At 34.4% G+C, this 18,521-nt stretch overlaps 1 protein-coding gene across 2 annotated transcripts; it reads right to left on the bottom strand.

The window, feature by feature from the left end:
• Positions 1–161: 161 nt before the first annotated feature.
• On the bottom strand, positions 162–16,534 carry MYOT (myotilin). Of its 2 annotated transcripts, XM_007461399.1 has the most exons (10): positions 16,458–16,534; positions 13,172–13,732; positions 9,040–9,190; positions 8,056–8,160; positions 5,677–5,726; positions 4,628–4,760; positions 3,381–3,588; positions 1,625–1,790; positions 1,005–1,138; positions 162–779 (listed from the first exon to the last, which is right to left on the bottom strand). In XM_007461399.1, the coding sequence occupies exons 2-10, from the start codon at positions 13,525–13,527 to the stop codon at positions 607–609; spliced, it is 1,476 nt and encodes a 491-aa protein (XP_007461461.1). In that variant the 5' UTR covers positions 13,528–13,732; positions 16,458–16,534; the 3' UTR covers positions 162–606. The 2 variants fall into 2 exon arrangements, with proteins under 2 accessions (XP_007461461.1, XP_007461462.1); XM_007461400.1 differs by lacking the exon at positions 16,458–16,534 and having other exon boundaries at positions 607–779; positions 5,677–5,723; positions 13,172–13,527.
• Between the last annotated feature and the right edge of the window lie 1,987 nt (positions 16,535–18,521).

The raw sequence follows: 18,521 nt of genomic DNA, 5'->3' as shown, positions 1-18,521 counted from the left end.
AATTAGCTATAAGTGAGCTTCACCAAGACAGGCTGTTCTAGAGTATAATATTGTTGGTCTCTTGGAACTTGTTATTCATAGGTTTTGCTGTGTGTCGCTTAATAGATACAAACCAGCAGTTTTATCTTAAAGATCTAGACTTTTGTGAAGAGGAGACAGTCTGTTTTAAATATTTGAAATTTTATTCTCTTTTGACATAAAACTAAGGAACACTCAGATAATCTATACCATGTTATTATTCCTATCAGAGAAAACGGGTAAAACAGTATTTAGAAAGCAGTACCAGTAAATCTTATTACGCATTAGATGTTTAAAACGTTGATATTCATTTATAACCTGTAGTTGTAAAATGTGTATGACTTAAATCCCACATTTTTTAAGATCTTCATCTACAATTACAAACCCAGATTTCCTGTAGGCTTCACAAACCAGAGAGGTAAACAGAATGTGCAAGAGTCAAAGGATAAACGCATTATAAATATATATTAGTTGTATTACCTAATTAAAACCATAATCTGTTAATACAGCTATGGATTTATTTCAAAAATTTAATTGAATATATTGCTAATAGTGTAGTTGTTGTGTTTTCCAATGTTGGTAGAGTTATTAAAGTTCTTCACTTTCATAGAGTCCAGATTGAGCTGCCAGACGCTGAAACTCTCCTTCAGGGTTAAAAGCTTGTTTCACATCCAAACCTTTCCCATTAAGTGCTAAATATTTGCTGAAAGTTGGTCGGACACGTAACTGCTTAGGAGCTGGAGGAGTTTGGTTTGGACAGGCTGAAATGGATCAAATAAACGTTAATTTAGAAAACTTGTCCTAAACAAATGGGTTGCACTAGGTAGTCATTATCGGACAGGGAGAGTAAAAAAAACCAAAACTGATTATGTATGGGGAGAATCCTTCAGAATTTATGCTACGCTGGAATTTATGTTTCTTATTAAATCTTTCCAGTTAAGTTCTTTATAACACTTGACATAGCACTGTATAACAGCGTGAGATACCTGTAACATCTAATCTCGTGTTACATGTGGTCACTCCAGCTTCATTAACTGCAGACACAGTATACCACCCAGCGTCTTTCTTGTTTACATCTTTTATCAGTAAAGTAACTCTTCCAGAGTTATCATGATATAAACTGGAAAGAAAGAAAAATTGAAAGTAAAGGAATTAGTTTTCCTGTGAGAATTTATTTATGATGCCTGTGACCTACAGAGTTAGACTAATGGGAAGAAAAAAAGCATTTGGAAATTCTGAGTCTGTAGCTAGTCATTGCCAAATAGCTATGGGTTTTTTTTTAATTAAACATCTGCCCAGTCTTGATTGTATCATATGTCCTTGAGCCATCTTCTTTTATTGTTAGTAAAAAGGTAAACCCTAGCCTACTTTATCCCTTAAATTTCTGATTAGTGGGATCTGGCTTAATGAGGCTTATTATATTTCTCTCTATATATATTTTAAAAGTTGAAGTATAGTTGATTTACAATATTGTATTAGTTTCATCTATATGTTTCTAAAATTAGACAAATTGAGGTCACACATGCATGCCATTTATAATGCATTTCAAAGTATAACTGGATTCACCCAAGTACAGTATCGTTAAGTCTAGAAATACTTATCCTACCTTATTCGATCAGTGTTGAATTGTACCATTTCATTATTTCTTTTCCAGAAAAGCTTTGGTGGCGGTATAGCCGAGATTTGGCATTCTAGCTTCACTGAGTCTCCCTCAAAAACTTTTTTACTCTGTGGTTTATAGATGAACATTGGTGCTCTTCTATGTTCTTTTGCTATATATTAATTAAAAAATCACGTATTTGAAATATTATAAACAATATTAAGTCAAACCAAAGTATTATGAAGTTTGTATGCTGATATAAAAGTTTAAAAAAGCACTAACAACAGGATTGGAAGCTTTATGTTTCAGCTGTAGTTAAAATAATATGCAATAACTGTTGTATATTGTATACTATTTATAGTTCTAAAACAGTAGTGTAATGATGCGTTGAATTTATAATCATGTTTCATTGGAAGAATTTAAGTCAAGTTGAGATCATCTCAGCTATAGGGAGGCAGCATGAGTGGTGGAAAGAGTACTAGCAACTTGGGTTCGAATTCTGTTTGCCCCACCAGCCATATGCCACGTTGGGGAAAATTTCGTTTAGTTTCTCTGAGGCTAAATTTTATCTCTTGTAAAGTGATACCCAAGAAATAGTTACTGCTGTGCCCACCAAAGCACAAAATTATTGTGAGGATCAATTGCGATAATGAATGAAGACGCACTTTGTAAACTATAAAATAATATACAAATGCCAATAATAATTATGTCTTTAGTTTTCTTCAAATACCTGAGGGAAAAGAGGAACTGATACTATAATACTATAACCCTAATTTTTCTGAAGGTGTAAGGAGATTGGACGGATGCCTGTCAAAGTCTTTTTCAGCTCTAACATTACAGTATTTTTGGAGCTATTGGCACAGAAAGGATTTGCCCTAAGCTTAATCACTTGGATCTTGTGTGTGTGTGTGTGTGTATAAATTCCCAGATCACTAGTTTTTCCCTTAGTCTGAGGGCCCTTATTATATCATAGAATAATCTTAAAGATTTTTCATTCATCTGGGTAGAATACAAACTCAAGATTGCCCATCCTTGAACTTGATCAAGTTTTTATATAATAAGCAGTGAATTATAGCAAAATATCACTTATGCAGTATATTGTGGCTTAAGTCATTGCAAATGTGATATATTTAGAGCACTTGAATTGTAATATTTTAAGACAGGACATTAGTTTTATGAGAACTGCCCTACTGGAGACAAATTTGAGATATGAGTTTTACCATACTTGTTTTCTAAAGTAAGTAAGCATGTTTTTGTTGTCATAATTAGAGACTAGTTTCCTGGTAAAGAGTACATAGTCTAAGGCTAAAAGTTGACATTTACCCTTCAGTTTTAAACTATGTGTGATTATAGCAATTCTGTGAAAATGTGAGTCAGATTGATTATTTTAGACTGTAGACCAGATAAATGATTAGACTAAAAATTTTCATATTAAGACCCTTTAATCATATCTACAAATACTGTACATCTACTCTACATCTAGAAATATATCTAGAATATACTACCTTCTTTGGTCTGTCTGAAATTTTACCTTTATTTCTCTTCCAGAAAAGCTTCTGTCATTCTAGTTTCACTGAGTTTCCCTCAAGAGCACTAACCCCTGCCCACCGTGGCTTTTACATAGAAATTGGTGTTCTACTGGGTTGTATAGTATAGACATTAACCTTAAATATAAAGTCCTTGGGGTTTTTCTTTTTTAACACTTTCTTTTTTGATTCTACAAAATTTTAAGGAGCTCTGTAGGATCTCTTTGAAAGCTTACCCAGGACATCCAGCTGCACAGTAAAGGTGGCTTCTCCTGCTCTATTCTTGGCAACACATGTATAAGCCCCTGCATCTGAAGCTCTGACCACTTCGAAGATGAGTGAATGAAAACCCTTTTCAGACACTATCATTTTGTGAAAATCATCTGATTGAACTGGTTGTCCATTTAGATACCATGACACATCAGGAGCTGGTAGTCCACTAACCTAGAAATGAAAACACAAGGAGATGATAGAATTTTAAATTATAGATCACTGGGACCCATTTGTCCATTTATGAATTTTAACAGTTCAGTATCTGAGTGGGTTTGTGATTGAAAATGCAAAACAAGAGCTTAAAAGATATTTTCTTTCAATAATTTTTAACAAAATAGTAAAAACTATAACCCTTGAAATTTTAATACAGTATTTTCATACTATCTGAAAACACACCTAGCTCTTTTATAAACAACTTCAGGCTCCTTAAGATCTCTTAATTACTATATTAAGGACGTTAAGTTATTTTATATTGGTCTCCACAAGGAATATGGAAGTCATATGGCTTTTCTGGCTAATGGCAAGTGTGAATGAAGTCCCAGAGGCCCATATATATGAGACTTGCTGATAACCTTTCCAAATAACCTTTCCAAAACTGAGTGTTCTTGAGCTGTAGTTCTGGTGTATAAATGGCATTTTGTTAAGTGTTTTCGTATAAGTCTTGACAATTAAATCCATACACTGACTTTCATTCATAAGGAATCTGAAAAAACATTTATAAGAAAAAGTTCTCCAAGATGAGGATAATAAAAATGTAGGCCTTTCTAATAAGTTATTTTAGCCTGAAGAATTCTTCTAGGCCAAGAGAGAGCAGGGTGACTTGAATTTCTTAGAGGCATTCTACTTTAGAAATCCTATTGCTATGAAAGCTTCATTTATATAGAGTATTAGGTGGTAGGCACTATTTTGAGTACCTTATACCTGTTTACTTAGTTAATCCTCACACAGCTTTATGAGGTAGATACATTTGTTATTCCCAAAGAAACAAAAGCATAGAGTTGTTAAGTGACTTGTCTCAGGTTACACAGCTGTAAAGTGGCAGGGCCAGGATTCTAACCCAGTTAAACTTAGCTCCAGAGTTTGTGTTCTTATCTACTATACATATTTCTTGTCAAGCTGTGTAGAAAGCTATGAAGAGGAGGAGGACATTTTTCAAAACTTAGTATCCCATTGTTAATTTTTCTCCAGTATTTTTGAACTTTTCTCTTACTTTGAAGTCCATTCTGCAGAATCTTCCTTCTTCAATTGACATGTTCTCTGGCACTTGAATGAAACGAGGCGGGTAGAATTTCTCCTGGATTGCATCCTGATCATTCACATCTCCCCTTGAAGATGATCTACTTCTACAAAAATATTTTAATAATCACTATGCAGAAGAGTCATCATTGCTCTTCCTTTCATGCAAATATAGTTTAGCCATCAAATTTGAAACCCTAGAGTCCTATGCTGTTTGATCTGATAGTGTAGAAACAATGGAGAGAGGCTGCAGAGCTGTATTTAGCTGTGGCATATTTGATGACTATTAGAAGTGGTAGCAATTTAGAAACATCTGATACAAATTATACATCTTTGTTTCTTTTTTCAGTGCCATGAATTGATGAAGAAACTAATTATTAAAATGCAGAGTACCCCATGGACAATTCTAGTCACATGCAAAGATTGTATAATTAGAATCAGGTTTCCATTGTTATGAAAAAGTTGTTTAGCGTGGAAACATGGTCCTGGCTTATTTCACCAAAACATTAAAAAAAGTTTCCTCTGAGATAGTTGTGATAATTAACAGATAAAAATTTTTATTATCATCTTTGACATTAGAAAATTCACATTGTTTTTTTTCAATTGGTTCTAAAGCAGTATAAACATTATTTTCTTTTTTTATAACCATATTTTTTTATTGCAGTATAGTTAATTTACAATGTTGTGTTAGCTTCAGGTGTACAATAAAGTGATTCAGTTATATATATATATAGATTCTTCAGATTCTTTTCCATTATAGGTTATTATAAGACATTGAAAATAGTTCCCTGTGCTATATGGTAGGTCCTTGTTGTTTATCTGTTTTACACATAGTAGTGTGTATCTGTTAATCTCAAACTCCTAATTTATCCCTTCCAACCTGCTGTCCCCTCTGGTCACATTGCTTTGTATAAGAAGTATGTAAGAAGCTTGAGGGCTTTGTAAATATTACATTTTTTTAAAGCTGAAAACATTTTAGGTAGCAAAATGTTATTTCTTTAAAATTAAAAAAATTTTTTTTACCTTACTTGTGATGTAGGAACTTGCAGTCTTGCATGTTCTGAATTGTGCTGCTTGAAGTTAAAACAAAATGATAATGTTAACATGCTGTTGTTAGCTTGAAATGAAGCAGAATTTAGTAGTCGTAGTTGAAAGGAACATTTCTGTTGTGGCTGTATTTGTACTGTCATGGATAGTTCTATATATTTAGCTGTTAAGCATTTAAAATATAGTACACTAACCTTCTAATACTCTAGCAAGAAATCCCCAGAATTAAGACTATTCAATAGATATGATTTATGAAAATTAACTAGACTTTGAATTGGTGGTGGTTCATTTTTTAGATGACGATTTTATGACAAAGGATGATGAGTCCCCCCTGGTGTATTTGAAATGGGAGCACATAGTACAGATTGTCCTTTGGTAAAACAGGAATAGTCATGAAGTCATTTGTGTTGGCAGTAGATACAGGGTATTATGCCTACTGCTCATAAGTGGCACCAACAGCAGTAAACACGTATTAGACTGGAAAATACTTTTCTTTTTAGCTCATGGCACAAAATCCTGATGGACACTGTGGAAGCTATGTGTAGAGTTATGAAAAGCCTTTGAAAAACAACATTACTTACTTCCTGCCTAATAAGGGTGTATTTAATTTAAGCAGTCATCTTTTAGAATTTATATCTGAGCACCAGAAAATTATTCATATTTGAGGATAAAATCAGGAATTGATGAATTTATAATAGAATTAACTGATTAAATATTTAGTGCCTATTCCGTATATTTCATTGTGCTTGGTATAGTGAGAGATACAAAGAAGTAGAAAATATAGTCCTTACCCAAATATATGAAAAACAACATAGCAGATCAGTACAAATAATTTATTTTGGGATGAACTTTAATGTATTTTGTCATTCTAAAACAAAATTCTTACAACTCTGTAATAATTTTTGGCTAGGCTTTGAGTTTCTCTAAGCCAAATGTGAAAAGATCAGTGAATTTTTTGGTAAAAAATAAGAATAATCCACTTAAACTCATAATATCTAAATTAAGTTTTTGACTCTTTCCTGTAGTGGTTTGAACATGTATGTATTCATATTCATAGGTGTGATATTTCAGTTATATGTAATTTGATGACATTTTGTATTATTTAAGTAGACTGTTTGAAGTGTACCAAAAAAGTAAGATTTTTCCTTTCTGATTTCATAATATGTTTTGCTGCTATCTCTTTTCTTGGTATCTTCACCTTCACTTTAAAGTTTTTAAATAATGAATGAGAAAAACAATACACCCTTGACCTTGAAATCATACACTGTGAATTTATAACACAAACCGTCATCAATCTAATGTTACTTTGGTTTATTTCTTCTAATAGAGATATATTTGTGTCTTATTCTTGCTGTAATCTCCTGTACCAACTCCAGAGCCCAACACACACTAGGTACTTCATATAAATTAGTTGAATAAATGAGTGTGTGAACTCTTCAGTAGCCAAAAGAGATTTAAGTTCTGTTCTCAGGTTCTAGTTACTTGCTGTTGTAGACCCTGCTCTATCCTTTTCAGTAGATCTAGTCACATTTAACAGAAACAAAAGTCTTATTTTCATCTTCCTATACTGTAGAAGGTTGGAATTCTTGAATGCTTGGTTTGGCTTCCAGTTTCTTGTGGAGTTTTTAGGAAGGAATGAGAGGTAACTACAGAAGGAAGATAGAAAGACCAATAGCAGTTCATTTGCCTCTCCAGCTGTACACTTCTCTTTGAGGTTAACTTGTTAAATGAAGTTGATCAGGAACAAGCCTGTGGGATATTCACTTTATGTTCTGGATAAAGTTAATCCCTTGGAAAGGATGCTGTTGTGAATCCTGGAGCCATTACTCATAAGGTTTTTGTTGTTTATTTTGTTTTGTTTTTAATAAGAATCAGTTTAAGATACAGGAACATGACAAAAGGAATTGGATGTTTCATTAGTACATGAGTTTAAAACATTGAAATGATAAACAGCTTATGAGAAACGTTTATAATTACTTTGGTTTAGAGTTTTAACTTTTGTCCTGTGAAAGATTTACAACTCATAAATTTTCTGTCCATGTAGACATTGTAGGGAGAGTCCTCGGTTTAACTGACCCCTGAATGTCCAGATGAAAAGTGACACCATTGGTCTTCTGGTGTTTTGACTTTATAACATTTCATATGCAGATACTAGAACCACCAGAAAATGGGGTAAAATTAAAAATTTTTGTGTATATATTCAACCCATCATGACCTCTACTTTTTATACGTAATGGAGTATGGAAGTAATTGACTTTTGCTTCAAATGCTATTTATAAGCATTTAGAAAAGCAGATATTTAAAAATCACACAAAAGAAAAGTGCTCCAGTTAGATAAAGATTATTTTAATTTACCTGTGCTGGATCTTGTGCCTCACTGTCATTTTGAGCTTGAAACACAGCAGCTGCATTCTGTGGTCCTAGCAATCTGCGAGCCATCTTCTCCTCATATGTTAGCCGCTTTAAAGAAATAAATCATCAAGGAGATAATAATGGGATTTAATAAAAGTTATTTGTATAGCTTTACCTTAAAACCACCAAGAATTATGCCAAAGAAGTATAGTTATGCCTATTGAATGATAGATACTGTATTTATAAAAAAACATTTTCTTTCATTCAAAGCGTTTTCCTTTCGTTCTAGTGCCACTTCCCTCATCTGTAATATTCATCTCTGTTTTCTTTCTTCTCCTAGTAAAGGCAAGCATAATCACCCTTAAATAAGGCGCTCTCTCCCCAATAAAGGGAAATTCTTTGTCTTCCTCCTTGTTCTGCATGTTCCTGTTGGCTCTGTCTTTGAATATAGTACCGTATGTCCTCAGATTCAGAAATAACTTTTATTAAGTGAACACTATATTTGATTTACTAACTTCTGGTTAAGAGCAGTGCAACTCGTATGTTAAATGTATTTGGATTAAAGGCATGTAGTAGTACTCTTTCAGAGATCAGTGACTAATACAATGTGTATAATAAGAATTATAGCTATTTTTCCATCAATAATATATACCAAAGTACATGAAGAAGTCAGGTTGACAGGTTCCCGTTAGTTATTTGGTCATCAGACATATTTTTATTGTAATGCTTAAAACAAAATTGAATCATTCAGATTGGGTTTTTTTTTTTTTTTTCCATTTGCTTCATTCTTTTACTACTGAACTCCTAGAGGGGATTTCATGCAGAGAAATACAGAATAGGATCCAAATATTCCGTTTTTAGATACTCCTCTCCCTTGCTGATTATATGGACATAGATCTGTGAGACAGAAACAACATTCTTATTGAGATTAGAATTTATAGTTTTATTGGCTTTTTTTTTTAAATACAAAATATACATCTTGCTCACTTGGTTTCCATTATGAAGAAGGTTGTCCTTGCATTTTAGCTTTCTCTCCAAATCTTGAATCAGAGCTTCTTTTGATCCTTGTATTTCATGGTCAGGAGTCCTTGGTGTGGGCTTAGCATTTACAGATTGGCCAACTGAGGGTTGTTGATAGCTTTAAAAAGAAAAAAAGATTTTTTGAAAAGAAGATCTTTAAAGTAAGGTGTGGTATGTAAAATAGAATTGGCATCATTTTGTCAGTCACGTTTAGGTAGGTTGAATTTACCATTTAGTACTGCTGGTGTTATTAAAACACCAATTGCCCTAATAACAGTCAAGAAGGATTTTATAAGAATGGTTACTAGCTGTTTTTTGTTTTTGTTTCTTTTCATCTTGGCAAATGAAAATTAAGTAGCAGGAAGAGCAATTTAGATTAGACATAAGGAGAATGTCCTTCCTTGAAGATCTTCCCTAAAGAAGTGAGAGTAAGTCTAGTTACTGGCAGCTTGAGAGCTCTTCCAATATTCCATCTGAATTTCCCTGAGTTTGATTTATGGGTGGATAGTAAGCAGCGATGTGCTGGAGCTGACTCATATGGGCTTAAGAGAACTGATTTTTAGTGTCTCTTCCCAGCTCACTGTGATCTCATGCTGAAAGTTTGAAATTGGTGGTGGTGGGAGTATCTACACCAGGGAAATTGGTAAATACCACAAATCATGGCTCTTTCCTCCAGAGCTGATTGTTAAACATTTATCAGCATAACCACTGGTATTTAGTGAATATTCTCTTGCTTTGAATGGAGTCTACAGTTTACATTTTAATTTCTACTTCCTATTCATATTCTAGACAATCCAAGTATGGCACTATGTAACAACTTGTACAGTAATAACAATTTCTTCAACATTGCATAAGTGATTTTTAGAGAAAGGGATGATTAGAGGAGGAAGGAGAAAGAAATGTAAACTGAGAAAAAAAGGAGTTTGAGGAAAAAAAAGCAAATTTGATTGGCAGTTGAAGAGTTTGGTTTAAATCCTTATTTCAAATTCCAGCCCTAAATTTTCTTCCAAGATGTCCTTGCCCTCTCCTGGTGTTCCCCTGCTGATTCTGATAGAGAACAGGGGTGGTATTTAGGGAGTCCTATATTTTTAGATCTGTTAGGTAGCTCACACTTTGCACAGGGTTTATTCAGATTTTACCTAGTTTATTTATTTAGGGCTCTGAAGGTGCTAGCTTATATCTATTTAATGTGGGAAAACTGGCCACTGCCCTCAATGAATATTTTACCATTATCATAATAAATCCAGATATCCAGATGAGGCAGCCTTGGTCTGTTCTCTGACATGTCCCTGTTCAAAAATTCTCAAGGATCATTAAAAGAACTTGTAATCTAAGTGGAAATGCATTTCCTCTGAGTGGAGCCAGAATTTTAATTTTTGCAGGCTTTGGGGACTTGGTTAGTAATCTCTAGATTGTAAATACACTGAAGAAAAAAAAGATGTTTTATTACTCACCGTTGTATTATTTGTATCCACTAACACAAAGCCTGCAAAATAGTGAGGTAATACTCACTATCAGTTCAGTGAATGAATATTTTCCATTGTATTCAAGATACTCTGTATTGAAAGTTGATTATATACATTTTCCCTCCTTGTATTTCAGATATTCAGGATTGTCTGTATCTGATTTGTTCAGTGAAGCAAATAGCCAAACCAAGTGTTTAAATAAATAGTGAGATGTTTTTGTTTTGTTTTAAGATTGAATTCCCAAGTCAAAGTGGTAAAATTTCTTTGGTTTTATAGATCTACTATGTATCCAACTGTATGAAGTTAGAATAGCCCATTTGTTTTTTTGTTTTTCCAGCTTAAAAAAAAAAACCAGTCATATGTGTTTAGTTAAAGTGAATTAGCATTAAATAATTCTTTTGTCAGACTGTCATAATATGATGTAATATATCTGAGAAATCCCGAAGGACTATCAAAACCAAGCCTGAGAATCACAGATATATATGTGATCTCAGTCACCTTTTTGTTCACTGAATACCTGCATTATTACCAGTTTAGATGGTTTAAGTGTTAGGGCTTGATATCTGTTCATAATTAGAAACTAATATTATACTTGCACAGTGCTTTATAGGTTTTTTTTTCTCCCCCTATCATTAATCACCTAAATCCTTACTTTTATTACAGATCAGAAAACTGAATCACTGAGCAGGTAAGGAAAACTTGAGGAATGTCACACAGCAAGCTTTTTGAAAGGAATAGTTAAAGAGTTCCCCTGAATTTCTAGTCTGTGGTTTGATAAACTGAATAAAACATTTGCTTAAGGGTTTTCTACTGATGAAAAGCTAAATAAAGCTTTCAAACTTCTCTAGGTCAGAATCCAAGGGATTATTATAGAAGACAGGGCAAACTTCAGCCCATCATAAAAATGAGGGAGTTGTGCACAAATGTTCAAAGGGCCAGAGCTTTCCACCTGTGCAGCTGGACACTGAACTGGTATCAAGTGGCTGTGGGAAGATTAAAAGAGTTATCTATGGTTGCTGAAAATGGAGCAGCTAAAGCTGGATCTTTGATCTTTGGTTTGGGGTCCTTCTGTGCTTTATTTCTTATCCTCTCTATTTTTTCCTTCCTTCCTCTCTTAGTTCTGTGCAGAGAGCTAGGTACATGGTTGAGGCTCACTAGTATTTATTTGGTGGCTTTCTTTTCTGGCCCGGAATTTGGAATAGGATTAAAGCCTTTACTAAGAAAAATATTTTAGTGAGAAAGAGTTATTTTAGATTTAAACATGCTTATACAGGAAATTTGTAAATAATTGAAAGCTAGATGGAAAAAGATTATATGGGTAAAATGTAAGTAAGAAAAATCTACAATATGTGATAATGGGTATAATGGGAATTTGAGATAGAAGAGAAAGAGCGGGCTCTTAATTCTTGAAGGCATCTTTTAAAATCATTAGGCCAAACCTATGAGAATGCCTTTTTTGTCAGTCAAAAAATTTTAACTATCAGCCATTTCAAATGGTTCAACCTAGTATCTATAGGATTCTAACTAATGTTTTTGGCTTTCCTGGTTTTTATTTTTAAAAATATTGAAAATGTTTCTTTGCAAGTTGAATTGCTCTGGTGAGTTCACCTCGGTTTCCAGAGTTGTCACCAAAAATAGGAATCTCTAGAAAAATTAGCCTCTAGAGAAAACTGAGAGAAATTAGCAAGAATTTCAGCAAATCTGTTGATAAGCCTGTAACCAACAAAATATATTCCATCACACAGTTTTTCAGATGCCTCTGATTAATACTCTGATGTTGTAGCCAGCCAAGGAATAGGAAAACTGATAGCCCAGAGTTTGCATAAGCACAAAGTATTCAGTTCATGTTTTAAAAAAAGCACAACCACTTTGTCCTTCTTCATATCAGGTTCTCCTAGGACAGTTTTAGGGCTGTGGAAACAGTACATGCTTGCATAAGGCTTCAGGTATTCTTCCCTGTATTTAGGTTGGTCTAACCAATTTGAACAAAGTGTGGTTTTAATTACCAGAGGAAACCTTAAGGTCATGAGTCTTTACCTATTCAGTCCTTTCTTCTGATCAAAGGGAAAATTCATATACTTCAGTGTCTGAAACCCATATTTTCTTTTTAGCCAAGTGGTTGTTCAGGATCAGAGGGGAAAATGGATAGGAAGAAAAGACTAAGACTGAGAAGAAACTTAATAGCCTCTGCTTATGTGAGAGGAAATCCTATCTGAAGAAGAGCAGACAGGTGTTCACCTCAGCTAAGCTCAGAACCAGAGCAATTAAATTTACAGCATGAGGAACGTAACTTAGAGCTGGGGGAATAGTTCACTGTTCCTGGGTATATTAGAAATATTTTTTTTGAAGATGGAAAATAGTAGGTAAGTAATTGTGTTATATAATAGGTGATTTGCGTTCAGCTCAACCTGGACACTGGAGAATGGGTCAGATGACTTATTGCCAGTACCCTGGTTTAAGGTGTTCTAGGAGAAATACGGAATGAGACTCTGATGTCACATTGACTTTTTAGATAGTGAAGAATGACGTACATAACCTATCTCCCCTTCTCCCCCAGATACAAGCTCACGGTATACACAGGTCTATGTGTCTGTCTGTCTCTCTCTATATATATATTTAAAAAATTCACTTACTTGGAGTCCACAGTGGAAGGGATGTTACTGCTATTGTAATCAGGCTGTGATGGTAATATGGAGCTGAGGAAGTTGGCTGGGGACTGGTTATAAGTGGCTGTAACCCTTTGGCCTGGGTTGGAGCCAGCAAGCTGCTGAGGAGAAGCAGGGAAAGCAGAGGAGGACATAGTGATGTGAGAGCTCACTGTTGAGGAGGCAGAAAATCTTTGCTCTTTGCACTGGCGGGGCTGGATGATAATAGAAGACTGTTTGGTCTGGCTAGAGTAGCTGGAGGTTTCCGGTCCAGGAGGCTGCAGTCTGGAGCCACATGGGTTTTGGGATTGGATGAAGTGTTTTGGACGTTCGTAGTTAAACATGCTTAGCTGGTTTATGGAAGTTGAAGGCAGCTTATAATGATTTGCTCCTGGAAGGGTGGGGTCCCGAATCTGGGGCTGCAAGCCTGGAATTATACAAGGTTGCAGTGAATCAGAAGCAACCTTGGTCTGCACCTCGTTGTTGAGATCCTGGGAATACTGTGATTCTGGCTTTGATAGAGTGGCCTTCTCTTGTAGAATATTGTTCCTTCAAAAGAAGAAGATGATTCAGTTACAGTATTTGCATAAAAAACAGTACTGTTTATTTAAGATCTTTAAGAGTTTTTGTGCTTTTTTTTTTTTGCTTGTTTTTTTAAAGCTTATGTGCTTTCAGAGTCACCTCAAGGTGGAACTTTCCTGGCTTCTAGACTTCCCATTCCTTTATCTGTTGTCTTTGCACAAGTGACTTTCCCCTTGAGAATAAGAAAAAAGAATTCATTAGTGTTTGTTTGCCTCTGGGTGATTCTTAAAGCACGCCCAGGGGCTTCAAGATGTAGGAAAAGTTTAAGTTTGCCAAGTGGTTATTTATGAAAAGAAAACCTGTGATGTTGCTCAGTGTGATAATTTTATGGTTTCATGTTTAGCTTTTGCCCAGAGGCTACAGTTTCATTAACCACAGAGAGTTAATGATTTAAAATTATTAGCAGTTAAATAAATATAAAACATGTCAGCTTCTATTCAGTCTGAATTCTTCCCCTTGCTCATCAAAACCGATGAACAGCTCTTCTGATACTCCAGTTAATTCATGCCCTGCTGATCTGTGATGAATGATGTGGTGAATCAAGGGGAGCAGTGTACTCCTTTGGTAAAGAACATTATTGTACGTATTTGCTCCTTCACCCTTTTACAGTTTCACAAAGTAGAGCAAACATCTGTTCTTCACTATTGTCAACCTTGAGTGGATTTTGTTTTACCTTATAATTCACTGCTTCTTTTTCTCCCTTTGATCCCCAATTGACCATAGTACCAAACTAGATGATATTAAGGAGTGACTGTATTCGTGTGTCTCTGTGTGTGTATATACTATATGTTACTGACAGTATTCCAGAGCCCTTTGTAATTTTTTTTATTTTTAGATTGTATTATCTAGTTATTGGTCTCGATGGTCTCTTAGTTATTTAGTTTCACTTTAAATTATTTTTACATGTTTAATATGTATTTTAGACAAATTTTGAAATTGCTTTAGTTCCTGTATTATTTTTCCTTTTGAAATGGCAAACAGGATGTACAGAAGGGAAGTAAGGCAACTGTGAAGCTACTCTATAGTTTCCCAAGAAGAGAAGGGTGCCATTTTTCTTACTTAGCTCTGCACTGGCACTCCTGACTTCCGAGAGTAGTTCCCCATTTTTCCTTTGATAAATCATTTGTCACTATAATCAACCTTAAAGAATTATATTTGCTTCTTTTTTTTTTTTTAATTGGGGCATAGTTGTTTTACAATGTTGTGTTAGTTTCTACTGTATAGCGAAGTGAGAGAATTATATTTGCTTCTGATTTCTTCCATTAGTAAGGTAAATCTGGGCAGGACTGTATATAGATTTTACACACAAAAACTAGCGCCATAAATTGTTGTAATACTGATTCTGTCTTTATTTAAAATATCAAGTAATTTAGTTCAAAATACATTTAGTTTGTTTCATATAATATAAACCAACTCTGAGGTAATGATAAATAAAACTTTTAACTAATAAAATTAACCAAATTGTTTGTCATCATTGAATCATAGTCTTATAATTATTCAGTTTCCTATCTTGAAGAAAGTATCATTTTTAATGAAAAACTTCTAAACCAAATAACTTGATCCTCAGGTTGTGCATGTAGTTTAGAGTTATATTAAAATTAGCAGTCTTAGGAAAGACAAAAATGCAACTAAACAGCCAAGAGAAAAATTCTATTGAAAAAGGCACTTAAAAAGTCATACATTTCTTAATTTTGAGTTTATGAATACAAGCACATTCAACTAGAGTGCACTTTAGTAATTAACTATATTAGGCCTTTAAATTATTGGAGAAAAACATCCAGAAGGAGGCTTTAATTAGATACTCTAAAAAAAACGAAAAAAGACTCTATTTCAAGGCAAGTAGTTTTATAGTTATGGGTTTATTTTTTTCATTGCAGAATTGAATCCAGTGTTTGGTTTTAAATTCCTTTTTGGGCAGGCAAATCATTCAGATTAATTTCAAATACCAAGGAAGGAATAAACTGTTTAACAAATAGCCAGTAGATATTTTCCAGAAAATTCCCTGTTTTTCTTTACATATATTTTTAGAAGGTCAACTATCTTGTACATTTTGGTATCAGCCTACATAGTTAACAATTACTGTTATTTAAAAAAAAATTCAATTAAAAATATGTTCTTTCAGAAGTTTCATTTTATTCATGTCTCAACAAAATTTTACACAGATGTGCACACAGGTAACTCTGAAAGGTTTTTCTTCATGTTTGTAGTAGTCACTGTTCAACAATTCAGTTCTATAATGCCTTCTATTATATGACAGTATCACTTTATTCCAAATAATGTTAAATAAATTTCAAAGGTTTTATGAATAAAGTACTATTAAGTCTCCTATTTAGAAAAATCTTGACTTTCCTCCTCATGCCTAATATAGCACAGACTTGCACAAAAAATTGAGAATATTTTGAAGCTGTAGGACATTACCACAATTACAGTTAGATCAAGTGTCCCTTTTCAAAGAAAAATGATGATTTAAAAATAGTGACACACAACTATCTTTCCTTTTACCCTTTCTGTAATGCCTTCCAATTTCAGTGGAATGAACAGGTTACATTCTTTTCAAATCTTGTATAATGCCATTATGATCTTGTGGCTTTTGAACTTTTTATCTGAAGATCACCTTTTACATACTGTTCTGATTTGGACAAAAAACAAAAACAAAACCCCAAACTGAAGCAGGAATAAAGAATGGACTTACCCGAGTTCCAGAGAGTGCCTGCTCGGTTTAACCTACTACTAAAGGGAAGGAAGAGGCATCCCCTTCCCTCACAGACTAATCTAGTGGCTCTGTGCTTAGTATTATAGCACCACTGACTTTTATCAGCTGCCAAACAGTGACATCTGATGTGCTTGCCTGTCCATCTACCTATGCTGGCATGTCAAAGTAAGAGTCCACAATCTAAACAATATCTCAGATGTCTTAGTGATATTTAAGGAGTGGGATTACATGAGCTTCTCTTGCAAGCCTCTTTATTTTAGATGTGAGCTTTGACTATGAGCTTTAGCAAGCTCATATAGGGGGAAGAGCAAAGAATTGGGAAATGGGAAAAAGTATAAAGAAAACTTATTTTCTTTTTTGTGGTGGGGGCTTTGATCTTCCCTGTTGAAGAAAAGACTAAAAGGGAAATAGTATTCTAAGACTGACATTCTAACTGCTAAGACTTCTCCAGAAATAAGACCAGTGATGGATGGGCTCCAAATTGATTTGTATTGGATAGTTGTTCATCTGAAGGCCTTTTTTTTTCTCTTGCCAAATGGGAGGGGGAATGGAGTGGGGTTCAAGCAGTTTGTTTCAAGAGAGGGAGTGTGTCTGGGCAAAGGCAGGAGAGCAGGATGATGGTGTTATGTCACTGGGAAGGTGGGGAAGTAGAAAAATGTGATTTGGTTTCTTTAGCAAGTTCTCTGAATCTGTATATAGCATATGCCTCCTTGACTTTATACTTTCATTCTAAAAGAGTTTGAAACACTTCAGAAACTACCAAACAAGCAGTGTTTACAGTTAGGGCTCTGTATCGTTAGCTCTCTTTATTTCCCTTACTCCTTACAGTTACACAGCTTCTTTTCATCAAGGAGACCATCTTAGCATTTAAGTTTCCATTTTTGTGCAGGGAAGTAAATAATTACAGAGGAAGAAACCTTCAAATCGACAAGAGGTGGTGAAGAGGGGTAGGTGGCATGAGGATCAGGCTAATCAAGTGGAATTATCCCTATTTAGTGGCTTTAGCTTTGGTATGGTATTATTGCTTAAAGCATATCTATTTATTCCCCTCCCTCATGGGTACTCCAGTCTTGATGTCATTATCATGTACGTTAGGATCCAACAAATAGATGTTTGAGCACATGTGAGCTGTTTAAAATTCTTCACAGCTGACCATGTAGGTGTACCTTCCTTTGGTGTTCAGAGAAAGTTTGATAACTGCCACCTGGGCACACAGCCGTTACTTAGTAGAGAAAGCATACTAGACTTGTTGAGTAGGCGTTCGCTTACAAAGTCTTATTTCAGGAATCACCCAAAATATTTCTCCACATCTGCTCACTGATATTTCAGATTCCATTAATAGGGACAAAGCCTTTCAATCTAAATTAGAGAGACTTAAAATGTAAGTGCAAGTGACAATAAAAATAACAAGAATAACTGATACATATAGCATTTACTTTGAATATGGCCCTATTCTGAGCACTTTAAATGTGGTGTATGTGACTGATATTTAGTTCTTCCCAAGAAGAGGGTTTGATCGAGTTATACCCTACCAGCCAAGTAGGGAAGATGCTCACGACAAACTGAAATCCCCGATTTTGCCTAGGGCAGATTCTAAATGTTCCATAGTTGAGGAAGAATTTTAGTTTTATTTACTCTTCATCCTTTAAGCTTTGCCTCTTCTTTTCCCTAGACCTTTGTAAGGTACAACGTTTGTTATAGTGCGGTAGCTCCATGGTACATCTAGGCTAAGGTTCTTGCTACAATTAGGGGATCAAGGGATAGTTTAGGAAAGGTAAGTAAGATCACTTGTAACACCATTCTCAAAAGTTAAGGGTCTGTATTCAGTAATTTACTATGAATCTGTTTTTCTACTTTTTAATATTTGGTTTGCTTTTTTGAGTGGTGTTTTATGTTTTCTCACAAATATGGCTATTTGAATGGTTTAGTTGCTTATTTGAGAAAAATCATCCTAAAACTGAATGAAATATTAAGATGTCAGGTGGGTGGACCATATTCCAGCCTGCCCCCCAGAGACAGCCTTTTTTTTTTTTTTTTTTTTTT

Source organism: Lipotes vexillifer, unplaced genomic scaffold (assembly GCF_000442215.2).
Source record: "Lipotes vexillifer unplaced genomic scaffold, Lipotes_vexillifer_v1.1 scaffold217, whole genome shotgun sequence".
NCBI lineage: Eukaryota > Metazoa > Chordata > Mammalia > Artiodactyla > Lipotidae > Lipotes > Lipotes vexillifer.
Note: the sequence above shows the minus strand (reverse complement) of the source record. Positions and strands in the feature narration are given on the sequence as shown.

What these genes read in the sequence shown, in the direction of transcription:
- MYOT (XM_007461399.1), bottom strand. Translation starts at nt 13,527, where the DNA reads ATGTTTAACTACGAACGTCCAAAACACTTCATCCAATCCCAAAACCCA. An exon ending in TCTGCAGAATGGACTTCAAA is followed by an intron (nt 3,589 to 4,627) that starts GTAAGAGAAAAG and finishes TTTCATTTCTAG; the next exon opens with GTTAGTGGACTACCAGCTCC. An exon ending in TGTGCAGCTGGATGTCCTGG is followed by an intron (nt 1,791 to 3,380) that starts GTAAGCTTTCAA and finishes ATTAATATATAG; the next exon opens with CAAAAGAACATAGAAGAGCA.